The sequence below is a fragment of the Carlito syrichta genome, unplaced genomic scaffold (genome assembly GCF_000164805.1).
Source record: "Carlito syrichta isolate Samal-C Ts95f unplaced genomic scaffold, Tarsius_syrichta-2.0.1 Scaffold309080, whole genome shotgun sequence".
Taxonomy (NCBI): domain Eukaryota; kingdom Metazoa; phylum Chordata; class Mammalia; order Primates; family Tarsiidae; genus Carlito; species Carlito syrichta.
This window is the reverse complement of record NW_007253176.1, coordinates 116410-139027: the sequence shown is the minus strand read 5'-3', so window position 1 is coordinate 139027 and position 22618 is coordinate 116410. Positions and strand designations below refer to the sequence as shown.

The window sequence follows — 22618 nt, the reverse complement described above, 5'->3', positions numbered from 1 at the left end:
TCTCCGGCGATCCCTCTGCCTCAGCCTTCCAAGTAGCTGGAACTACAGGCGTGCGCCACCACACCCGGCTAATTTTTTGTTTTATTGTAGAGATGAGGTCTCACCAAGTTGCCCAGGCGGGTCTCGAACCCGCGGGCACAGGCAATCCACTCACCTCAGCCTCCCAAGGCGCAGGATTACAGGCTGAGCCACCGAGCCTGGCTCCTCATCTACATTTTAGATAACTTTTAAGATTTGAATAATGAACTTGCCTGTATTCTATCTTGTAAACTCTGAAAGAAAGCCACATAGGCTAAATTTTTATTTGATAAAACACTTGAATTCTATGTTTTATGCATTTTCAGTGCTGTTTGCTTATTAAGTATTGTAGTTCATTTGCAAAAAAGAATTAAGTGAGGCAGGGCACGGTGGCTCATGTCTATATTCCCAATACTTTAGCAACAAATATTTAAGGACCTATATATGTTTGGGAGGCTGAGGCAGGAGGATTACTTGAGGCCAGGAGTTTGAGACCATCCTGGGCAATATAGCAAGACCATGTCATAGATAGATGGACAGAGAGAGAGAGAGAGAGAGATAGATGGATGGATGGACAGAGAGAGAGAGAGAGATAGATAGATAAGATAAGATAAGATAGCTGGGTGCGTTTGACTACTTGGGAGGCTGAGGTGGGAGGATCAGCCCAGGAGTTTGAGGTTACAATGAGTTATGATTGTGCCACTGCACTCCCACCAGGGCAATAGAGCAAGACCCTGTCTCAAAAAAAAAGAAACAAAAAGAATTGAGTGAACACACATGCCCTTGAACATGGAAAACAATTTTTATGACCCAGGTGATTTTAAAGTTTATTCCTTCTAGTAACAGTACATTCCCCTTTATTTGGACTGATGAGAAAATTTTAGAGAGAATGATAGGGAAATCCATCACTTTTGCTCATTGTCAGATCAGTAAATTTCTGTGCTAAAAAATCTAGGTCAGAAAAATGAGATAGTTGGGAGCAATTCCTATGTTGTAGGTCCCCTTGCCCAATCACTGACAGTCTTGTAAATATGCTCTAGTAAACTAACTTAACTTTATTTCCTCATAATTTGTGCTTTTGGCATCAAATGATTAGATCGTGGTCTTTTATTCCCATGCAGGTCATGCACTATCTAGGCCAGTATATAATGTTGAAGCAGCTTTATGATCAACAGGAGCAGCATATGGTGTATTGTGGTGGAGATCTTTTGGGAGAACTATTAGGATGTCAGAGCTTCTCCGTGAAAGACCCAAGGTAAAAATGAGGGTTTGTGTATCTTTTTTGGGTGTTTGTACATAGCTGCTTAATCTACATGGTTATTAGTAGTTAATTAATTAATTTTTTTTTTTTTTGAGTTGGAGTCTCACTTTGTCACCCAGACTGGAGTGCAGTGGCCGCTCCCAGCCACCGCAGCCTCGACCAGCTGGGCTCCGGCGATCCTTCCACCTCAGCCTTCCATGTAGCTGAAACTACAGGCGCACGCTACCACACCCGGCTAATTTTTTTGATTTATTGTAGAGATGAGGTCTCGCCAAGTTGCCCAGGCAGGTCTTGAACCTGCGGGCTCAGACAATTCACTCACCTCGGCCTCCCAAAGCGTGAGATTACAGGCTGAGCCACCGAGCCCTGCCAATTTTAAAATAAACTATATTTTTTAATCTAAAAGAAATAGAGTTGATTAGAGGTGTTAGTTGAAGGAGAGCTTCAGGCAGAGTGAACATTGTGTAAAGTCATGAGTAGGAGGAAGCTTGATGTGACTAGGTTAGAATTTTGTGAAATAATTGTTGGAAAGAGTGAAAGAGTAAGCAGATGAGAGAAATGTAGAATTGCTGGACAGTTTGAGATTGATAGTCAGCTTAGAATTGCAGTAGAACTAATCTAACCTGTTCTGTTACTTTTCTCCAGCAGCATGGGTAAATGGTTGTTAGCGTAGATAGTCAAAAGCCAATTAGTAATTTAGAAGCTAGCATTCTCTTTCTCTCCATAGCTTTTATGACTGGTTCTTCTGAACTGTTTCGTCTTATATTAAGACTCCTCTCCTCCCCCTCTCTCCAATTAAAATGTAAAACTTAACTCCTAGAAGGAAGGAATAATTTCCAAAGGAAATCTCCCCACTTGGGTTACTATTAGCTCATGAAATAAACTATAATCAGTTTTTTAATGGGGGCAAAGTAACACAATGGCCTGGACATTAACATCCTAATATTTAAAGTAATTTTTTAAAAATCTGTCCTGGGAAAGAGATTCTGCCTCTCTATGCCTTATAGAGAAAGTTTGGAGATAACATATTTAATGAAAAACCACTGATATCTTCAGCATGGCATTTGGGATTGTTAATTTTTTATCTTATGTCTTTAACAGCCCTCTCTACGATATGCTAAGGAAGAATCTTGTTACTTTAGCTACTGCTACTACAGGTATGTTACATCATATTTCTTCAGTCTGTATCACAGTTTTGAGTTTAAGGGGGCAAATCATGGAAAAGCAAGGAGGATCAGGGTGAAAGTAGAATACCATTTTTGGCATGACTGGGAGGAATATATATTACTGGTCACACAGAATGTTATTATTATGTTATTTAACTTCTCACTGTGAAAAGTCTCAAACATAATAGAATAGAGAGATGCCCACCTCCTAGACATACTGTTAATATATTTGCTACATCGAGATATACTTTAAAAAATCTCTAACAGATAGGGATTTTTTTCCCTTCAAACATACAATACTATTATTACGCACAAGAAAATTAATAATAATAATTTTTTTTTTTTTGAGTTGGATCTCTGTCGCCCAGGCTGGGCAGCCTCAATCTTCTGGGTTCAGGCAGTCCTTTCGTCTCAGCCTTCTGGGTAGCTGGGACTACAAGTGTGTACCACCATGCCTGGCTAATTTTTTTAGTTTTTTGTGGAGATGGGGTCTCACTATGTTGCATAGTCTGGTCTCGAACTCCTGGGCTCAAGTAATTTCCTGTCTCTGCCTCCCAAAGTGCTGGGATTACAGGCATGAGCCACTATGCCTGGCCAGTGATAATTTTATAATCCTATCTAATAGCCAGTTTATGTGTTGTTTCTCCCAGTTATCTCAAAAATATCTTTTATTTTTGTCTTATTTAAATTAGTATGCAAAGTCTATACATTGAATTTTGTTGATATGTTTTGTAAATGTCTATAATCTATAAAACTTAACCTTCCTTTGTTTTCATGTCATTTATTTGTTGACAAAATGGGCCATTTGTCTAGTAGAATTTCCCACATCCTCGAGTTGGCAGATTGTATTCTTATGATTTTGTTGAATCTGTTTCTTTAGCCTCCCTATTTTCCGTAAACTAGTAGTGCTTGAGTAAATTCAAGTTTAAATTTTTTGCCAAGAAAACTTTATAAGTGATGCTTTTGTACTTCTGTTTCATCACATCAGAGTGATGTAAGGTCTGCCTGTCCTTTTTTTTAGTCATGTTAAGATTCTGTAGGATCATGTGGTATCAGTCTTACCTATCTGTTATAAAAGTCCCAAAAGGAACCTTAACCTAATGGTTTTAGCTATTTGTTATCTGAATGCCAATTTGCCTAACTCTGCTTGATTTTAGACCTTTTAAATTTCTACTCTTTGAGTTTAATCTATTACATATGTACAGGAAACTGGCTGCTTTGGGGTCTGAAGTCTCCAAAGTGGTGTGTTAGAGATAGGTGAATAAACTGAATACACTGAAATGCAACTGTATCTTGCACTCGTTTCCAAATAATGAAACTTTTTCCCTGTCACTCCTACATGAAACCCATTTTTTTTTTTTTGAATCGGAGTCTCATTCTCACCCAGGCTAGAGTGCAGTGGCACGCTCTCAGCCACCACAGCCTCAACCTGCTGGGCTCAGGCAATCCTTCTTCTGCCTTAGCCTTTCAAGTAGCTGTAACTACAGGTGTGTGCCACCACGCCCAGCTAATTTTTTTATTTTATTTCACTGTGGAGATGAGGTCTCACCAAGTTGCAGGCTGGTCTCGAACCCCTTTGCTCAGGCAATCCTCTCACCTCCACCTCCCAGAGTGCTGGGATTACAGGCATGAGCCACTACGCCTGGCCTTACATGAAACCCTTTTGTGAGCTTCACATTAGATTTGAGGTAACATTGTCCTTTGAAGAAAGCCTAAGTTTGTAATCTCTTCAGATCAGCTATCTTTTGATAGTTTACTGATATAAACAGGTTGAAAAGAATCTATTCATAATAAAGATTTATTCCTTAAAGTCAGAGAAGGAGACTTTACTCTCATATTGAAACATGATTTTGAACTTATTTTGAATTTTGAAGCCTGTTGATTTCATTGAACTGTTTGCCCACTTCACCCGCTTCATGTAGCTGTAAATTTTTATTTGAGAGGGAAGGACTTGCAAGTGATATGGCAGCTTTATAGAAATGTAGTCACTTGTGAAATAGTATGACTTTCTGGGATAGTCACTAAAGGTTTGACATTCATGGAGAATTTTATAATTGCTGATCTACTCTTTCACTCAAATTTGCTTTCTGATTGATCTACTCTGAATATCTACACTTTTTTCTCTCATTTTCTTTCTTGTATTTTTTCTCTGCAGAATTTAACATGCCGTGTGTTATAAAGAACATTTTTTTTTATAACAGATGTTTCAGTTGATCCTCACAATAAATCTGTGAGAAGAGTCTGTCCATGAAGAAACCAAGGTTTTTTTTTTTTTAAATAGAGTGAGTGGTTTGCCCAAGATCACACGCCATTGATAAGTGGTAGAGCAGAGATTTCTGACTGGTCAGCCCTTGCTCTTCCTGCTGTGCTATGTATTGATGTCTCCTTAACCCTTGCTTGTAATAGAATTTGCCTCCCAAATTTTTTTTACTCATTTTTTCCTCTGAGCATTAAATCTTTAAAGCATTTGCATTCTTTAACTTACCATCTTGAAATAATTTCAGACTCAGCAAAAAGTTGCAAAAGTATTATATAGAATTTCCATACCCTTTACCCAGATTCCCCAAATGGTAACATCTTACATAACTGTAATACAATGACCCAAACCAGGAAATTGCCTCAAGTAATTCTGATTTGTTATCTGCCCTGACTTGCACTTGGCATTGGTGCGTGTGCTTGGCCATCTCTTGATTTTCCTAATTTGCGTTGCATGTGTTTTATTTGAAAGAGCAAATGAAAAAATTGCTTTTCATATAATCTATTTTATACCTTTGCAAATGGGGTAAACCTTTTATTTTGATGGTTGGAGAAAAAGGCTTTATTTTATCTTATTTGTGCCACCCCTTGATCCCTACTGCCTTCACAAAGAGGTGTCCTAGTTAACCTTATGTAGGCGAGGGAAACTAGCCCCAAGGAGAATTGACAGGCTATTGACCTCCTCCCTGGGGCTCCCACAGCTCTCTGCTCTCTTTGCCTTCCCTATACCTGGTACAGTACATCATGTGGGGCTCCAATCCAAGTTGTCTGCTACCCTCTGGCCCACAGTCAGGAACAGCTATGGGCAGCTGGCGTCTTTTCCCTGCCCCTGTTACCCTAACCTTGACCACCTTCTTCATCATGGTCTACCCTCTTCTTTCCTCTTGCCTTCCTGGAGTTCTGGGAATAGTAGAGAAGAAAAGGGGGCACTGGGAAAAGAAAGGACCCACTGAGTAGTGTGGCCCCCACAGTCTTCCCTTGGAGATTCCCAGAGAATCCCCTACTCCTTTCCCCATATCTCTGTGTCTCTCTGGTGGTCTGAGAATCTATCTCTTCCACTTTTCGTTTCTGCTAGGTTTTTTTTCCCCCTGGAAGAGGAGATGAAGGGGAATGAAAGGGGTAACCTAAAGGGTAGGGTCTTTGTGAGGTCGTAGTCTTTGGAATTGCAGGTGATACATTTGCTAAGTGTCTTTAATATTGTCTTTCAGAAGTTCACACAGTTGCACACACAGATCAGAACAAGGCAGGGACCACCAAGGGTAGGAGGAGGGGCCAGCTCTCCGGGGATTGGGAGAGCCATATCCTGGGGTCCCTTCTGCCCGGCTGCCTAGGGGTTGATATGGGTGGAAGGGAGCATTTTTTTTTTTGAGTTGGAGTCTCACCCTGTCGCCCAGACTGGAGTGCAGTGGCCGCTCCCGGCCACCGCAACCTCGGCCTGCTGGGCTCCGGCGATCCTTCCACCTCAGCCTTCCAAGTAGCTGGAACTACAGGTGTGTGCTACCATGCCCGGCTAATTTTTGATTTGTTGTAGATATGAGGTCTCGCCAAGTTGCCCAGGCGGGTCTCGAACCCACAGGCTCAGGCAGTCCACTCACCTCAGCCTCCCAAAGCGCGGGATTACAGGCTGAGCTACCGAGCCCGGCAGAAGGGAGTATTTACAGAGAACAGGACATGTTTCTTATTCCAGGGATAAGGAATGAGGAATTTCCCAACTGTCATTCAAAAGCAACAACAGGATAGTTTCTGGGATTAACAAGAAAATAGGCAGACCTGGGTGGAAGAGAGGCAAAACTGTACTTGCAAAGCAGGAGTGTGCATGGGAGTTTGGCAATCTCAGGGCTGGGTCCTCTTCCTGGGAGAAAGGGAAGAGTTCGTCCTTCTGTGGAAGAGGCCTGGAACTGAAAATGCCTTTATTTAAAGTGAAGGTGGTTCTTTCTAAATAATTTCTCCAAATTTTCCCATGTGTACTAAGAAAGGTTGCCCAGGCTGGTCTCAAACCCCTGAACTCAGGCAATCCTCTCGCCTTGGCCTCCCAAGTGCTGTGATTACAGGTGTGAGCTACTGTACCTGGCTTGTATTTGGATAATCGTTTTGCATTGTAGCTTCCCCGGGTAACTTCTTTTTGCCTGTGATTATTTTAACCTGAGTAAGGTAGTAAGGCATTAGAAATATAAATGACAGTAATAGAATTGCTATATTATTATTATTTTTTGAGTTGGAGTCTCACTTCGTCGCCCAGGCTGGAGTGCAGTGGCTCGCTCACGACCACTGCAGCCTCAACCTACTGGGCTCAGGCAATCCTTCCACCTCAGCCTTCCAAGTATCTGGAACTACAGGTGTGTGCCACCACACCTGGCTTATATTTTGATTTATTATAGAGATGAGGTCTCACCAAGTTGCCCAGGCTAATCTCAAGTCCCTGAACTCAGGCAATCCTCTCACCTCAGTCTCCTAAAGTACTGGGATTACAGGCTTGAGCCACTGTGCCCCGCCTAAAATTGCTTTATTAAGGAACTGCTCCATATGCACTATATAGTGATTAAACTTTGCTTTGAGGACCACTCTGGTCAGGAAATACTGTCTCTTGAACTTTTCTTCTTTTTTTTTTGAGTCAGAATCTCACCCTATCTCTCAGACTGGAGTGCAGTGGCACACTCACGGCTACTGTAGCCTCAACCTGCTGGCTAAGGCAGTCCTTCTGCCTCAGTCTTCCAGGTAGCTGGAACTACAGGTGCATGCCACCATGCCTGACTGATTTTTTGATTTATTGTAGAGACAAGGTCTGGCCATGTTGCTCAGGCTGGTCTTGAGCCCCTGAGCTCAGACAGTCCTCTCGTCTCTGCTTCCCAAAGTGCTGGAATTACAGGTATGAGCCACCATGCCCAACTTCTTGAATTTTTAATTGTCTCCATTAAAAATGCTTCCAGAGAGAGTGTGTGTTTTTTTTTTTCTTTCTTGAGTTGGAGTCTCATTCTGTCGCCCAGACTGGAGTGCAGTGGCACGCTCTCGGCCACCGCATTCTCGACCTTCTGGGCTCCAGCGATCCTTCTGCCTCAGCCTTCCAAGTAGCTGCAACTACAGGCGTGCGCTACTACGCCCGGCTAGAGAGAGTGGTTTTTTTTTTTTTTTTATGAGTTGGAGTCTCACTCTGTCGCCCAGACTGGAGTGCAGTGGCCGCTTCTGGCCACCGCAGCCTCGACCTGCTGGGCTCCGGCGATCCTTCCGCCTCAGCCTTCCAAGTAGCCGGAATTACAGGCATGCACTACCACGCCCGGCTGATTTTTTGATTTATTGTAGAGATGAGGTCTCGCTGCCCAGGCGGATCTCGAACCCCCGGGCTCAGGCAATCCACTCACCTCAGCCTCCCAAAGGCGCGGGATTACAGGCTGAGCCACCAAGCCCGGCGAGAGAGTGTTCTTAATTTCAGTTTGAAAATGTTTGCTTTGTGCAGAACGACTGAATTGTCAAATCAGTTATAGGATCTCTATTCTTCCTCTTGCAGTCTTTATTGAATGAGGATGATGTTTTCCATAAATATCCTGTCTCAGGACCTGATAGTGACTGATCCACAATAGACTTATTTGGGTGCCTGTCAATTACATACAGCCTCATATAATGAATAGTCCAGATTATTAACTTGCCTGGAGCTTGCTCTTTTCCTGTAGCCAAGATTTTATCTTCTGCTTGAAAAATTTCTAAGTGTTTGGAATATATTTCTCTCTTGGACTGATGCAATATCTAAGAATTTCTCTTTGCTGGGTTTTTGTTTTTTCTTTGCTTCATTTTATTAGTCTTGAGAAAAACTTTATCCGCTTCCTTTTTCTTTTTAGGAAATGTTTATAGTAACTGGGAAAAATAAGACTTGATGAAAAAAATCCAATTTATATACAGGTGATGGGAATTTAAACTATGAAATTATCATTGACACTTAGAATGTGGTTTACATTAAGATGCTACTGTTTTATAAAGCAGCTGAGGAAAGTTCCAGATTTTGAGATCTCATAACCCTGTATGACTAATAATTGAAAATCAGAATAAATTTAAAAAGCCAAACACTTTTTTGTTGTTGTTTACAAGTTAGGGTTGGTGATACACAAAGAAATGATAAAAACTGTCTCCATTTTATCCTGCTTGGAACCAGTTTTTATTTAAAAAATTAAAAACTTTCTATAGAAGAACATTTTTAGTCATTTTTTACTTTTTCCCAGATTACATTTTGGTAATATGTTTTGAATATGACCTGTCTTGGTCTTTGTGATTTTTATCAGTTTTGATTTTTCCCTTGCAAATAAGACCCTTATCCAGCCAACATGAAGTACATCTCTAGGGACCTAACTTGGCTCCAGGGTTGTTTGCTGAGGTCCTTTTTGTGTGGAAAGAATGGTTATTACCAGGGAAGGTTTCCCTTTTGTTTTACTTGCTATCCAGATGCTGCTCAGACTCTCGCTCTCGCACAGGATCACAGTATGGATATTCCAAGTCAAGACCAACTGAAGGTAAAATCACCACACGGTGACTTCTTTTGTTGTACAGAGTGGCCCCTTCTCTGTACCTATGGATCTTGGACTCCCAAGGCCTTTCCCTGAATGTGGTAAGAATTTAATAAGAAAGGCTCTTGGGAGTTCACAGACCAGGGACAGAGTGAACCTTCTCTGTTCTTCCCATAACAGAGTTCCAGTCTCTGAATCTTTCTTTGGGATGTAGCACTTCTGATCTTAAGTTCTTCCAGTTGCATTTTCTTTGGGTTTGTGTGTGTGCCTGTGTGTGTGTGTTTGAGGAAACTTCTTTATTAGGTTTTAATGGGCTTGTTGCAGTTAAGTTCATGATAGACTGTTTCCTAAAGCTTCCCCAAACCTGGGGAAACTTTATAAGCATCTTGGTTTATGGTGAGGGTTTCACATCTTTTCTGAATTATGCCTAATTTTGTCGTAGGCTAGAGGCTTTATACAGACAGCTGTTTTTAACAGTAGATTTTGGGCTTTGTGCAGTGTTTTCCTCCCAGGTTTGGGATTCTCCTAGCTCTGCTCACAGTGGGTTGAGGAGAGGTGTTGCCTTTACTTGACTGATGACTGTTGTGAGCTTGCATTCTCTTTCTTGTGTGTAACCCGTTGTGTCACACACTAACTGGTGAGCCAGAATGGAACTGCTACATCCCCTGGTCTCAATTATTTCTACTGCACTGATAGATACCTTTCCCTTCTTTCAGCAAAGTGCAGAGGAAAATTCCAATTCCAGGAAAAGAACTGAAGAAGGCACTATTTCCACACTGCCTACCTCACAACATAAATGTAGAAATTCTAGACAAGGTAAGTTTTGGATTAAGGCTACGTGTATTTTTTTTGTTTCTCTCATTTTTTTGTATGTCTTCATATGTGAAGTAGGAAAGGCATATGTTATAATATCTCATTCTTTCTAAAATCGTTTTATCAGCCTAGTCACTATTATTAGCTTTGAAGATATTTTGCTCTTTTAGCAGCCCGTGATTACTGGGATGGTGTAAGACCCTTTCATTAGCTAGCATGCTAACAGAGGATAGCTACATATTTATCAGTTTTGCCATCTAGTGAATCTTCTATATGCATAAATTCAGTTGCCTTAGACTTTTTCATCTTCGTATTCCTGTACATATTTGATTTGGTTAGAATTTATATTTTGATATCTACTTGAGGCAAAGGCTAATTTTCATAAATTTTGAAGTTTGCAAAAGTGACAAAATGTTCTTACTATTACAGAGCCAAGAATGAGATATTAGAAGACTAGTATAGGTTCAAATCCCTAATTTGAACTGCTCCAGAGTCTGAAAACTTTTGAGCACTGATATAATGCCATGAGTGGAAAATTCCACACCTGACCTCATGTAACAAGTTGCAGTCAAAACTTTGTTTCACACACACAATTATTTTAAAAATTGTATAAAATTACCTTCAGGCTATGTATATTGGTGTATACGAAACATAGAGGAATTTTGTGCCTAGGCTTGGGTCCCATTCCCCAAAGTATCTATCTCATGCATATGCAAATATTTCAAAATTCAGAAAAATGTATTTGCCTTGTATGATAGTCACCATCTTTGCCACCCTATTACATATGATAGATATGGTCAGGCTAAATGAGTTAACCCCTATTTTTCCCAAAATTCCACTTTATAAAATATCTTCTAAAATCATGTAGGTTTGTTTGTGTTTTTTTTCAATTATATATAAAAATCATAAATTCCCCAATGATATTTTATGGTGTGGTTTCTAGTCTAGGCACCTGGCTCACATATGGACCAACAACAGGCTAGGCTTGAAGCTTAAATTGTTTTAAATGTTTATCATGCTGGATTGTTTTCTTTACATTGCATTTTGAACATAGACTGAATGTTGGTCTACCTAGTTACTTCAAAACTATTCCAGTGTGTATATTTAATGTGTACTTTTGCTTCTTTTTTTTTTTGTTTTTTTTTTTTTGAGTTGGAGTCTCACTCTGTCGGCCAGACTGGAGTGCAGTGGCACGCTCCCGGCCACCGCAGCCTCGACTTGCTGGGCTCCGGCCATCCTTCCGCCTCAGCCTTTCAAGTAGCGGGAACTATAGCTGCACGCTACCACGTCCGGCTAATTTTTTTGATTTATTGTAGAGATGGGGGTCTCACCAAGTTGCCCGGGCAGGTCTCGAACCCGCAGGGTCAGGCAATTCACTCACCTCGGCCTCTCAAAGTGCGGGATTACAGGCTGAGCCACCGAGCCCGGCACTTTTGCTTCTTTAAATGCAGGTTCTTTCTTATTTTATACTTAAAAGGCTGTTTAAGATAAAAGAACACAGCCAATTAAATAGACTGTATGTTGTTTATGATGGAAATTTTGGGAATAAATAGTTTATTATTTTCAGCAAGGTCTGTAGATAAAAAGGACAGGATTTTTACTTATGGAAAGAATGGCCTGTTTTCATTTCCTTCACAATAAGTTGTACAGCTTGAATAGAGAAGGATTACTTTAAATGGCACCATGTCAGGAATTTGATTTCTGATAATTTCAGCACTGAGTAAGTAAAAATGTGGTTGAAGTTTCCCTGGCCACGTATATACGTTTTGGTAGGCAGTATTGACATAGTTTACAAGTAGATAGAATAACCTTTTGCTCTGTCGGGGACCCATTTATTGCAGAAATTCTTTCAATCGTAAGTTCCTGAGCATGTTAAAACACCTGTGGTTGCCATTGGTCTGTATAGTGTATTGGGAAGAGGTAGAAGAAAGTGAGAAAGTAGGAAAGGAGTAGAGCACAACAAAACAGACTGGAAGAAGGGAAAGAAAGAAAAGAATTGTGTGTGATAGCTACAAACTTATGTTATTGTCTTCAGTGTCATGCATACATGGAACATGAGATCTTTTACTTGAAGTATGTGGGACCTCAATATTTGTGCTATGTCTAGATACCTCAAAAGAGCCTGTTGATCCTGAATGGACAAATGTATGTTATTTGGACAACCTAGAGCTAAGTGTTTTATAATGGTTGTTAACTACCAAGACAAATAAATTATTGAGAAATGTTCCAAAATATGCAGTACCAGTGAGACTACCTTGACAGTCTTGTGATGCCAGTTATTGTCTGTACTGCCTTACTTCCATTTCAAGGGTTAGGTCACTATGTGACCACCATTTGCAGTGCAGTGGATTGAAATATTATCAGGCACTGTGTACTAGAGCAAATTATTCTTTAGTTATTACAGTGGTTGGGATATTTAAATGCCAGTAAGTGACCATTTAAAAATCTTTTGGTAACAATGTTTAGATAATGCTTTTAGAGTTAAAATTCCTTCATAAATCATTATCTACCTCTAATGTCATTACTTGCTAATGAAGTCTAAACAGGAGAGGACATTTGTGCTCTGCCACTAAGACAGATACTTGATTTCTGGTTCTTTCTTACTTAGAATAGGAATTTCTTTTTACCTACCTTGTAAAGAGGTTGCAAGTATTGTAAAGAGGGATTTGGCTCTTGACTATTCTATACCTTTTTATCATCCTTTTTATTTAACTTCTATAGATGAAGACCTAATAGAAAATTTAACCCAAGATGAGACATCTGGGCTGGACCTTGGGTTTGAGGAGTGGGATGTAGCTGGCCTGCCTTGGTGGTTTTTAGGAAACTTGAGAAACAACTATACACCTAGAAGTAATGGCTCAACTGATTTGCAGACAAACCAGGTAATATTCATGGTTAAAGGGGAACTTTTTTTTTTCTTTTGAAAGAGTAACATTCTTGGTTACTCTTGACTATACAACTTTCTCTAAGAATTCTTATTCACTGCTATGACTATATATATGCGTATGATGCCTAGATGTATATCTTTAGTCCTGACCTCTCCCCTAAGTGCTCAACTTCTGTATCCAGATGTCTACTTAACACCTCCATTTAGAGAATCCGGCGTTTAACATGTTCAAAGCACAACTTTTTTTTAAACCAAACACTTCTTCCCCAGCCTTTCCTCTTTCATAAAGCTGGAATCTACCCAGTTATTCCGGCCAACTATCAAAGAGATATTGATTTCTTTCTCTGTCATAGAGTACATTCAAGTTATCAGCTCTTTATCCAAAACATATTTAAAATCTAACTAAGCCGGGTTCGGTGGCTCAGCCTGTAATCCTGCACCTTGGGAGGTGGAGGTGAGTAGATTGCCTGAGCCCACGGGTTTGAGACCCGCCTGGGCAACTTGGTGAGACCTCATTTCTACAATAAATCAAAAAAATTAGCTGGGTGTGGTAGCGCGCGCCTGTAGTTCCAGCTACTTGGAAGGCTGAGGCGGAAGGGTTGCCGGAGCCCAGCAGGTTGAGGTTGCGGTGGCCGGGAGCGGCCACTGCACTCCAGTCTGGGCGACAGAGTGAGACCCCAACTAAAAAAAAATAAAATAAAATGAAATAAAATCTAACTAACCATTTTTTGGCTACTTTCATTGTCATACTGTAATTCAAGCCATCATCATTTTTTCATACAAGAATTGTAGCAATTTCATCCCATCACTGGTCTACCTATTTCTAGTCTTGATCATTTAGTAGTTTAGTCTTTTCAAAGAATAAAACTTTAAAAAATGGATACACCATAATGTAGCCCCAGTGGCTTCAGAAAACAAATAGAATAAAATCTACCATAACGATAACTGATTCAGTCCCCTCCTTTCTCATCTTCTGTCATTCTTCCTTGTTGACTATGTGCATTTCAGACACACCAGGCTTTCTGACACTGTAGCACAAAATTCCTTTCTTCCTCAGTCACTTTACTCTTTCTGGAACACTCTTTTTCTAAATCCTTTCAGTTTTCTTCTCATGATTTAGGACTCAGCTCAAATGTAATTTCCTCAGAGGTCCCCTAAGCCACCAAGGCTATCATTTACACAGGTCCAGTGGGATCCACTTTTTGTTTTGCACCTGTGTATTTATAAGTGGTGGCCCTGCAAAATCCACTCCTAGTTAAAATAGCCTCCTCATCAGTTGAACTGCTCTTCTATCTTATTTTATGTTCTCCATTGCACTTCTCACTTTTAAAAACTATTTTTAGGCCGGGCTCGGTGGCTCAGCCTATAATCCCAGCACTTTGGGAGGCTGAGGCGAGTAGACTCTCTGAGTCTGCAGGTTTGAGACCCACCTGGGCAACTTGGCGAGACCTCGTCTCTACAATAAATCAAAAACTTAGCCAGGTGTGGTAGCATGTGCCTGTAGTTCTGGCTACTTGGAAGGCTGAGGTGGAAGGATCGCCGGAGCCCAGCAGGTTGAGGCTGTGGTGGCTAGGAATGTGCCACTGCACTCCAGTCTGGTGACATAGTGAGACTCCGACTCAAAATAAATAAAAAAATATAATAAAACTATTTTTATATTTTGTTTATGTGTTGTCTGTTTACCCTCGTTGAAATATTAGGCCAAAACTTTTGTGTTATTCACCAATCTATTCCATTGCCTAGTGTCTAGAACAGGTATGAGGCACATAATAGGCATTCAGTGAGTATTTGTCGAATACATAAATGGCTACTATAAAATGGCAAAATAATAAATTGTCTCTTACAAATGTTATAGAAGAGCATGTCGTAAAAATGTTCGTAGATGAATGCAGAAAAAGTTCTGTATACTTAAAGTTACATATTTAAAGGTGTTCAGGAATTCAGAAAGTGTTAAGGCAAAAGGTTTGGGTTACTGTCAGTGTTTCTCATATTTCTTCACTAAACATCACTGACTGTTTTATTTTATGTTTTATTTTTATTTATTTATTTTTTTGAGTTGGAGTCTCACTCTGTTTCCCAGTCTGGAGTGCAGTGGCATGCTCACAGCCACCACAGCCTCGACTTGCTGGGCTCAGGTGATTCTTCCTCCTCAGCCTTCCAAATAGCTGCATCATTGACTCGTTTCTTTTCTTTTTTTTTTTTTTTTTGAGTTAGAGTCTCACTCTGTCACCTAGACTGGAGTGCAGTGGCATGCTCCCGGCTGGGCTCTGGGAATCCTTCTGTCTCAGCTTTCCAAGGAGCTGGAACTACAGGCATGTGCTACCATGCCCGGCTATCATTGACTATTTTATAGAAAAGAATATGTCGGGATGAACAGACTGTTTTCTGGCTTCTGAGAGTATCACCTGAAGAAAGAAATTTAGGGAATGGATTCTGTTTACTTGAGCAGCTTTGAGTCCTTACCTTTTAACCTCTTCTGTACTGCTTCTCAGGTGCTAGACCTGATTTAGTGTTAAAATAGAAAATTTCTTGCCAGGCATCATCATATCCATCTATTTGTTTATCTATAGTAGGTGCCAGGTCTATATGCGTTGAGTGAATACATTTATACTGAAAAAAGGCAAGATGTTCTGTGGAGATATGTGAAGACATTGAGTTTGGGCTCTTTTGTGTTGGTTCAATATCTCTGTTAAGCCGCTGACTATAGAAACTCATCTTTGTTTTTTTTCTATTAGGATGTGGGTACTGCCATTGTTTCAGACACTACAGATGACTTGTGGTTTTTGAATGAGTCAGTATCAGATCAGTTAGGTGTTGGAATAAAAGTTGAAACTGCTGATACAGAACAAATAAGCGAAGAAGTAGGGAAAGTGAGTGACAAAAAGGTATGTTGAAAAATTTCGTGTTGATTGCATTTATGTGCTTAGATAAAATCTATTCAGATCTCTTTTTATCTCTTTGTACAACAAATTACTCGTGTAATGCCCCCTTTAATTTCTTAGTATTTTTCAATATCCAATTTTAAGATTCACATTGTTAACCAAACCTACTTTAAAAATAAGAGCGTTTCTTGGTGAAATTCCACCTTCATTAGAAGCCATAAACTGAGCCGGGCTCGGTGGCTCAGCCTGTAATCCCGTGCCTTTGAGAGGCTGAGGTGAGTGGATTGCCTGAGCCCGCAGGTTCGAGACCCGCCTGGGCAATTTGGTGAGACCTCATCTCTACAATAAATCAAAAAATCAGCCGGGCGTGGTAGTGCGCGCCTGTAATTCCGGCTACTAGGAAGGCTGAGGTGGAAGGATCGCCGGAGCCCAGCAGGTTGAGGCTCGGCCACTGCACTCCAGTCTGGGCGACAGAGTGAGACTCCAACTCAAAAAAAAAAAAAAAAAAAAAAAAAGCCATAAACTGGCCGGGCTCAGTGGCTCAGCCTGTAATCCCAGCACGTTGGGAGGCTGAGGCGAGTGGATTGCTTGAGCCCGCGGGTTCGAGACCAGCCTGGGCAACTTGGCAAGACCTTGTCTCTTGAACAAAATAAAAAAAAAAGCTGGGCGTGGTAGCACACGTGTGTAGTTCTAGCTACTCTGAAGGCTGAGGCAGGAGGATCTCCAGAGCCCAGCAGGCCGACGCTGGAGTGGCCGTGCGCATGCGTGCAAGTGCACTCCAGTCTGGGCGAAGGAGTGAGACTCCAACTCAAAAAGAAAAGAAAAGAAAAACCATAAGCTACCTTTTTTTTGTTTATTTAGTCTTTCATTGTGAATTTTTTTCTTCTAGAAACCTTATCTTGCCATCAAGGCAAGGTTCTAAATTGTCTCAGCAGTCTGTAGCAGAAATTTTTTTGTTTTGTTTTTTTTGAGTCAGTCTCAGTCTGGAGTGCAATGGCGTGATCACGGCTCACTGTAGCCTCTGCCTCCTGGGTTCAGGCACTTCTTGCATCTCATCCTCCTGAGTAGCTGGGACTCTAGGCACATGTCACCACATCAAGTTAATTTTTAAATTTTTTTTTAAAGTAGGATTTATTGAGAGGACAGAAAAGCTCCCACAGTGGGAGGGGACCCGAGGGGGTTGCTTTTTTGTAGTGACAGGGTCTCACTATGTTGCCCTGGCTGGTCTCGAACTCCTCGGATCAAGCATTGCTCCTACCTGGACCTCCCAAAGTGCTAGGGTTATAGGCATGAACCATCACACCTGGCCATAATTTATTTCATTTACTGGACCACAAAGCTAGATTTTTAACTTAAAAATTTTTTAATCCTAAATTCTAAAATTTAGAAGACACTGCCCACATTTCTTTTTTGTTTCCATTTCTATGGGCATGTTTTTATAGAACAGCCATAGTATTACATAACTAGTTTTACTCGAATGTGAAAAGTAAAATTTTAAAATACTTTGTTTTCATTCTTCATGTCTTCTTAGGTAAAAATTTCCATATTTAGCAATTTGGAACTTTTCTACTCTAATACTACTTATTTTCTTTAACGTCATAAATACAGATATCTTCTCTCTTCTGAATGCAGAAGATATTTGGTAATTCTTCTGGGTGCTTTTCAGTTATTTGTGTTACTGAAATGTTGGCTAGGCGTGTACAGAAAATGTTTTTGGTCTTGCATTTAAGCTGTCCCCTGGAGTACTAGTGATGGAGATAGAATGTGAGTTTTAAATTGAAGCTGTTGTCTTTTTTGCTTTTAGGTAATAGCCTCATCTAAAACAGGTAAACCTTACTAAGTAGGCTTTTTTTTTGTACTTTCACAGATGATTGAAATGGGAAAAAATGATGACCTTGAGGACTCCAAGTCCTTAAGTGATGATACTGATATAGAAGTTACCTCTGAGGTATGACTCTCTAGTAAAAGCTGTTTTTCCACCTGCCATATATTCAGATGATGTAATTCCAGCAGTTTACTTGTGTTGAAGAGTACCATTTCCCCATTTCTATTTACCTCTTTTAGTTGCTAAGAAATACTGGTTTCTTTACATCTTGTTAGAGAGTTTTATTGGCACTAAGGAGGGAAGAGGATAATTTAATCCTCTTCCCATCTTGAAAAAAGATGACTTAAATGCCTCTGTTTGCCTTTCTCTCTGGTATCAAAACTTTGGATATCATGCAGTAAAGACAGAATTATCCAAAATAATCCTGCACTGGTTTCCCTCACTAAACACCTTTTTGTTATCCCAAAGACATACCTGTAGACTATCTAAAATTCTTTGTTGAGTATAAAAATAATAATTGTCAGCGCTTTCTTTTTTTTTTTTGAGTTGGGGTCTCACTCTGTCACCCAGACTGGAGTGCAGGCCACCGCAGCCTCGTCTGCTGGGCTCCGGCGATCCTTCTGCCTCAGCCTTCCAAGTATCTGGAACTACAGGCACTTGCTACCACGCCCGGCTAATTTTTTGATTTATTGTAGAGATGAGGTCTCGCCAAGTTGCCACGGGTCTCTAGCCCGCGACTCAGGCAATCCGCTCACCTCGGCCTCCCAAAGTGCTGGGATTACAGGCTGAGCCACCGAGCCCAGCCATCAGTGCTTTCTTAAATATAAGCAAATGAAAAACAGCTTAATTTCCACACAACTTAATATTAGTGGAGCACTATTAAAGATTTACTTTTCAGCTCTTAGGTAGTAGGTGTGGACTTGCCACCAATTGACAACTGAGATCTAGACCCAAATGTTTACCTTTTCTTTTTTTTTTTTTTTTTTTTTGGCTGTTTCCCCATTTTTCTTTTAGTTCTTCCCACGACTAACACAGTATGGCAGGAAGGGTAGTGGGGGAAAGATAAGAAAAGGATTTTACATTTTGCTACTTGAGGAGAGAAACTATTATTATTATCAATTATTATTTCAGTCTGGGTTCCAACTGTTGTCTGTGCAGTGGCACAATCATGGCTCACCACAGTCTCAGCCTCCTGGGCTCAGGCAATCCTTCCTTCCACCTCAGCCTTTAGTAGCTGGAACTATAGGTGTGCATCACCATGCCTGACTAACTTTTTAATTTTTTTAGAGATAAGGTTTTGGTATGTTGCCTAGGCTGGTCTCGAACTCCTGGATTCCAGCAGTCTTCCTGCCTTAGCCTCCCCAGAGTGCTGGAATTACAGGTGTGAGCTACTGTATCCAGCCAGAGAAACATTTTTAGATTGTCTCTGGTGTTGATCCTTCCTTCACTCTCAGCACAGCACTGTTGGCCATTATGGCAATTTATTGCAAATTACCTGTCTCTGCATAGCTTACTAATAAAGTAATATGGCCGGGCTCGGTGGCTCAGCCTGTAATCCCAGCACTTTGGGAGACCGAGGTGAGTGGATTGCCTGAACCCGCAGGTTCAAGACCCGCCTGAGCAATTTGACGAGACCTCATCTCTACAATAAATAAAAAATTAGCCGAGTGTGGTAGCGTGCACCTGTAGTTCCAGCTACTTGGAAGGTGGAGGCGGAAGGATTGCCAGAGCCCAGTAGGTCGAGGCTGCGGTGGCTGGGAGCGGCCACTGCACTCCAGTCTAGGTGACAGAGTGAGACTACAACTCAAAAAAATAAAAAATAAAGTAATACATACTAGTCCCATAAGTGTTTTTGACCTCACTACAAATAACAGAGATAATTGTTTTCATCTTTTTTTTTTTTTTTGAGTTGGAGTCTCACTCTGTCGCCCAGACTGGAGTGCAGTGGCTGCTCTCAGCCACCACAGCCTCGACCTTTTGGGCTCCAGCGAGCCTTCCACCTCAGCTTTCCAAGTAACTGGAACTACAGACATGCGCTACCACGCCTGGCTAATTTTTTGTTTTATTATAGAGATGAGGTCTCAACCAAGTTGCCCAGGCGGGTCTTGAACCCGCAGACTCAGGCAGTCCCTTCACCTCAGCCTCCCAGAAGTGCGGGATTACAGGCTGAGCCGCCGAGCCCGGCTGTGTTTTCATCTTAATCAGACTTCTGTGGCTACTTCAACTCAGAAAACCTATTAAGCAAATAGACTGTATTTCATCAAATCAAAGATGTCATTGAATTTAATAAGCCCTAATATTTTGTGTACTACTTAGGAAAAAGTAATGTTTAATTCAAAACTGGCATATTATCAGTTATGAATTCCAATCCCTTTGATGATTTGTATAGCATTATAGATGAGTTTGGAAGATCGTTTTTTTTTTTTAAGTTGGAGTCTCATTCTGTCACCCAGACTGGAGTGCCATGGCTCGCTTCCAGCCACTGAAGCCTCGACCTGCTGGGCTTCAGCGATCCTTCCGCCTCAGCCTTCCAAGTAGCTGGAACTACAGGCGCGCGCTACCACGCCTGGCTAATTTTTTATTTGCTGTAGAGATGAGGTCTCGCCTACTGTAGAGGTGAACCTGCGGGCTCAGGCAATCCACTCACCTCAGCCTCCCAAAGCACTGGGATTACAGGCTGAGCTACCAAGCCTGGCTGAGGTTGGAAGATCTTAAACTGAGAAGTGGTTTGATGCTCCCTAGAGAACATCCCAGTTTAACAAATGGTTGTGTCCCTGCCTCTCAGTCTAGACAGTTGAGTTAGAACTCCTAAACTTGATGTGCTTGGCCTTCGTCCTGAAGGTAATCAAGTTCAGCCTGTGTCAAATCATTGATTCTGTCAAAGCCAGGCAGTTATCCACATTAAATATTCTTGACTTGTTTCAGTTAGCTGCAGTTGAATTAAGCAAAACATATACATTTCATTGAAATGTAGTGTCTCCTAATTTGAATATGGAAAAGTAGAAAAAATTTACTTGGCATTCAGGAATAAGCACTATCATTTTTCAGAGGGTGTGATTTAGGCATACAGTTATACTTATTTTCCTGAGTGCAGTGAAGGAGCATGAGGAAATGTAGTAGTTTTCAAATCTCTTTTTTTTTTTTTTGAGTTGGAGTCTCACTCTGTCCCTCAGGCTGGAGTTCAGTGTCACGCTCATGGCCACCACAGCCTTGACCTGCTGGGCTTAGGCTATCCTTTTGCCTCAGCCTTCCAAGTAGCTGGAACTACAGGCACGCACCACCATGCCTGGCTTAATTTACTGATTTATTGTAGAGACAAAGTCTCACCAATTTGCCCAGGCTGGGGTCTTGAACCTGTAAGCTTGGGTGTTCCTCTCACTTTGGCCTCCCAAAGTGTTGGGATTATAGATGTAAACCACCACGCCCGGCCTCAAATCTCATTTTTTAAACTTCCTTTTTACCAAGTTTTATAACATTTCTTCATTAGTAGGAAAGAATAACAGAGTATCAGCTCTTTATTTTTTAGCCTGCTGCCCGATAAAGGGTAAAGGGGTAAGTTGTGCAAAGAAAAGTAACCCAAAAGAATACAGTGGGGTAAAGCATACAATGTTAATTTCATTCAGATTAAATTGAAAGCCAAATAATTTAACTTTCTTAAGGATAGTTATCTCAGATTTTGGCCTGAAAATGGCACTTGTGGTACTATCAATATAAAACTCCCAAAGATTTTCTGTCACTTGACTGTAGGATTTGTTCAAATCCTAGGCTAGATCACTGGTGTGGAATGCCTGGACTGTCACTGACTTTGTAAGACCATGCGAATTCGGCCTACCCTCCCTTTTTCTTGGCATTATGTTCACCTCCAATTATTCATTGGCTGCCCTTGTCTTTGTAGGATGAGTGGCAGTGTACTGAATGTAAGAAATTTAACTCTCCAAGCAAGAGATACTGTTTTCGTTGCTGGGCCTTGAGGAAGGATTGGTATTCAGATTGTTCTAAGTTAACTCATTCTCTCTCCACATCTGATATCACTGCCTTACCTGAAAAGACGGAAAATGAAGGAATTGATGTCCCTGATTGCCGAAGAACTGTTTCGGCTCCTGTTGTTAGACCTAAAGATGTATATACAAGGGAAGAAAACTCTAAACTTTTTAATCCTTGCAACTCGGTGGAATTCTTGGATTTGGCTCACAATTCTGAAAGCCAGGAGACTATCTCAAGCATGGGAGAACAGTCATATAACCTTTTTGAACAGAGAACAGATACAGAAAACATGGAAGATTGCCAGAATCTTTTGAAGCCATGTAGCTTATGTGAAAAAAGACCACGAGATGGGAACATTATTCATGGGAGGACAGGTCATCTTGTCACTTGTTTTCACTGTGCCAGAAGACTAAAGAAGGCTGGGGCTTCATGCCCTATTTGCAAGAAAGAAATTCAGTTGGTTATTAAGGTTTTTATAGCCTAATTAAATCAATGAATTGCAGAGAAATATTAAGAGGGCCAGGTCAGGTATCAAGACGTCAGTATTGAGTATCTCTACCCATTACATCTGTTCATTTATTCATGTAAATTCATTTATTCATGTTCCAGGGCATTTTTGCTTCTAAACTTATATGGAATTTGAGAGTGAGTTCTTTAGAAGATGATCATTCGGGGACTTAACATGGAAAATTGCCTAAGTCACTTCATTCTCCCTCCAAAGATATCTGGGAGGGGAGACAACCACCAGTACAAACATCAAGATGCATCTATTCAGTTAACTTACAAGGTTATTTGAAGATTAATCCTTTCTTTAGTTAATTTTATTTTCTACCCTTCAGCTAGGGAATGTTACTAGGTGTCAGAATTCAAGCTAGCCATAGAAAAATATTAGAGCTAACAGTGGAAAAAATATATATAAATAATCTGATGAGTTAAATTAGGAAGTGCAGTGGATTACTTTGTCACTGTCAGGCTGCATGGTTCAATGAAACCAAAAGAAAAAGTCATGAAAAACAAGAGATTTCTTCCATACGTA

At 40.8% G+C, this 22618-nt stretch overlaps 1 protein-coding gene across 5 annotated transcripts in view; it reads left to right on the top strand.

Moving 5' to 3' along the window:
• MDM4 (MDM4, p53 regulator) overlaps positions 1-22182 on the top strand; it is a 39543-nt gene extending 17361 nt beyond the window's left edge. Inside the window, exons 4-11 of one of the 5 annotated variants that reach the window (XM_008066665.2) lie at positions 1140-1273; positions 2381-2436; positions 9130-9197; positions 9908-10007; positions 12726-12886; positions 15627-15776; positions 17641-17721; positions 21494-22182. In XM_008066665.2, coding sequence (XP_008064856.2) covers positions 1140-1273; positions 2381-2436; positions 9130-9197; positions 9908-10007; positions 12726-12886; positions 15627-15776; positions 17641-17721; positions 21494-22066 — 1323 coding nt within the window. In that variant the 3' untranslated portion in view covers positions 22067-22182. Of the gene's footprint in view, positions 1-1139; positions 1274-2380; positions 2437-9129; positions 9198-9907; positions 10008-12725; positions 12887-15626; positions 15777-16755; positions 16806-17640; positions 17722-21493 lie in introns of those variants that run through there. The other 4 variants (XM_021716886.1, XM_021716889.1, XM_021716887.1 and 1 more) reach the window with 4 other exon arrangements.
• Positions 22183-22618: the final 436 nt, after the last annotated feature.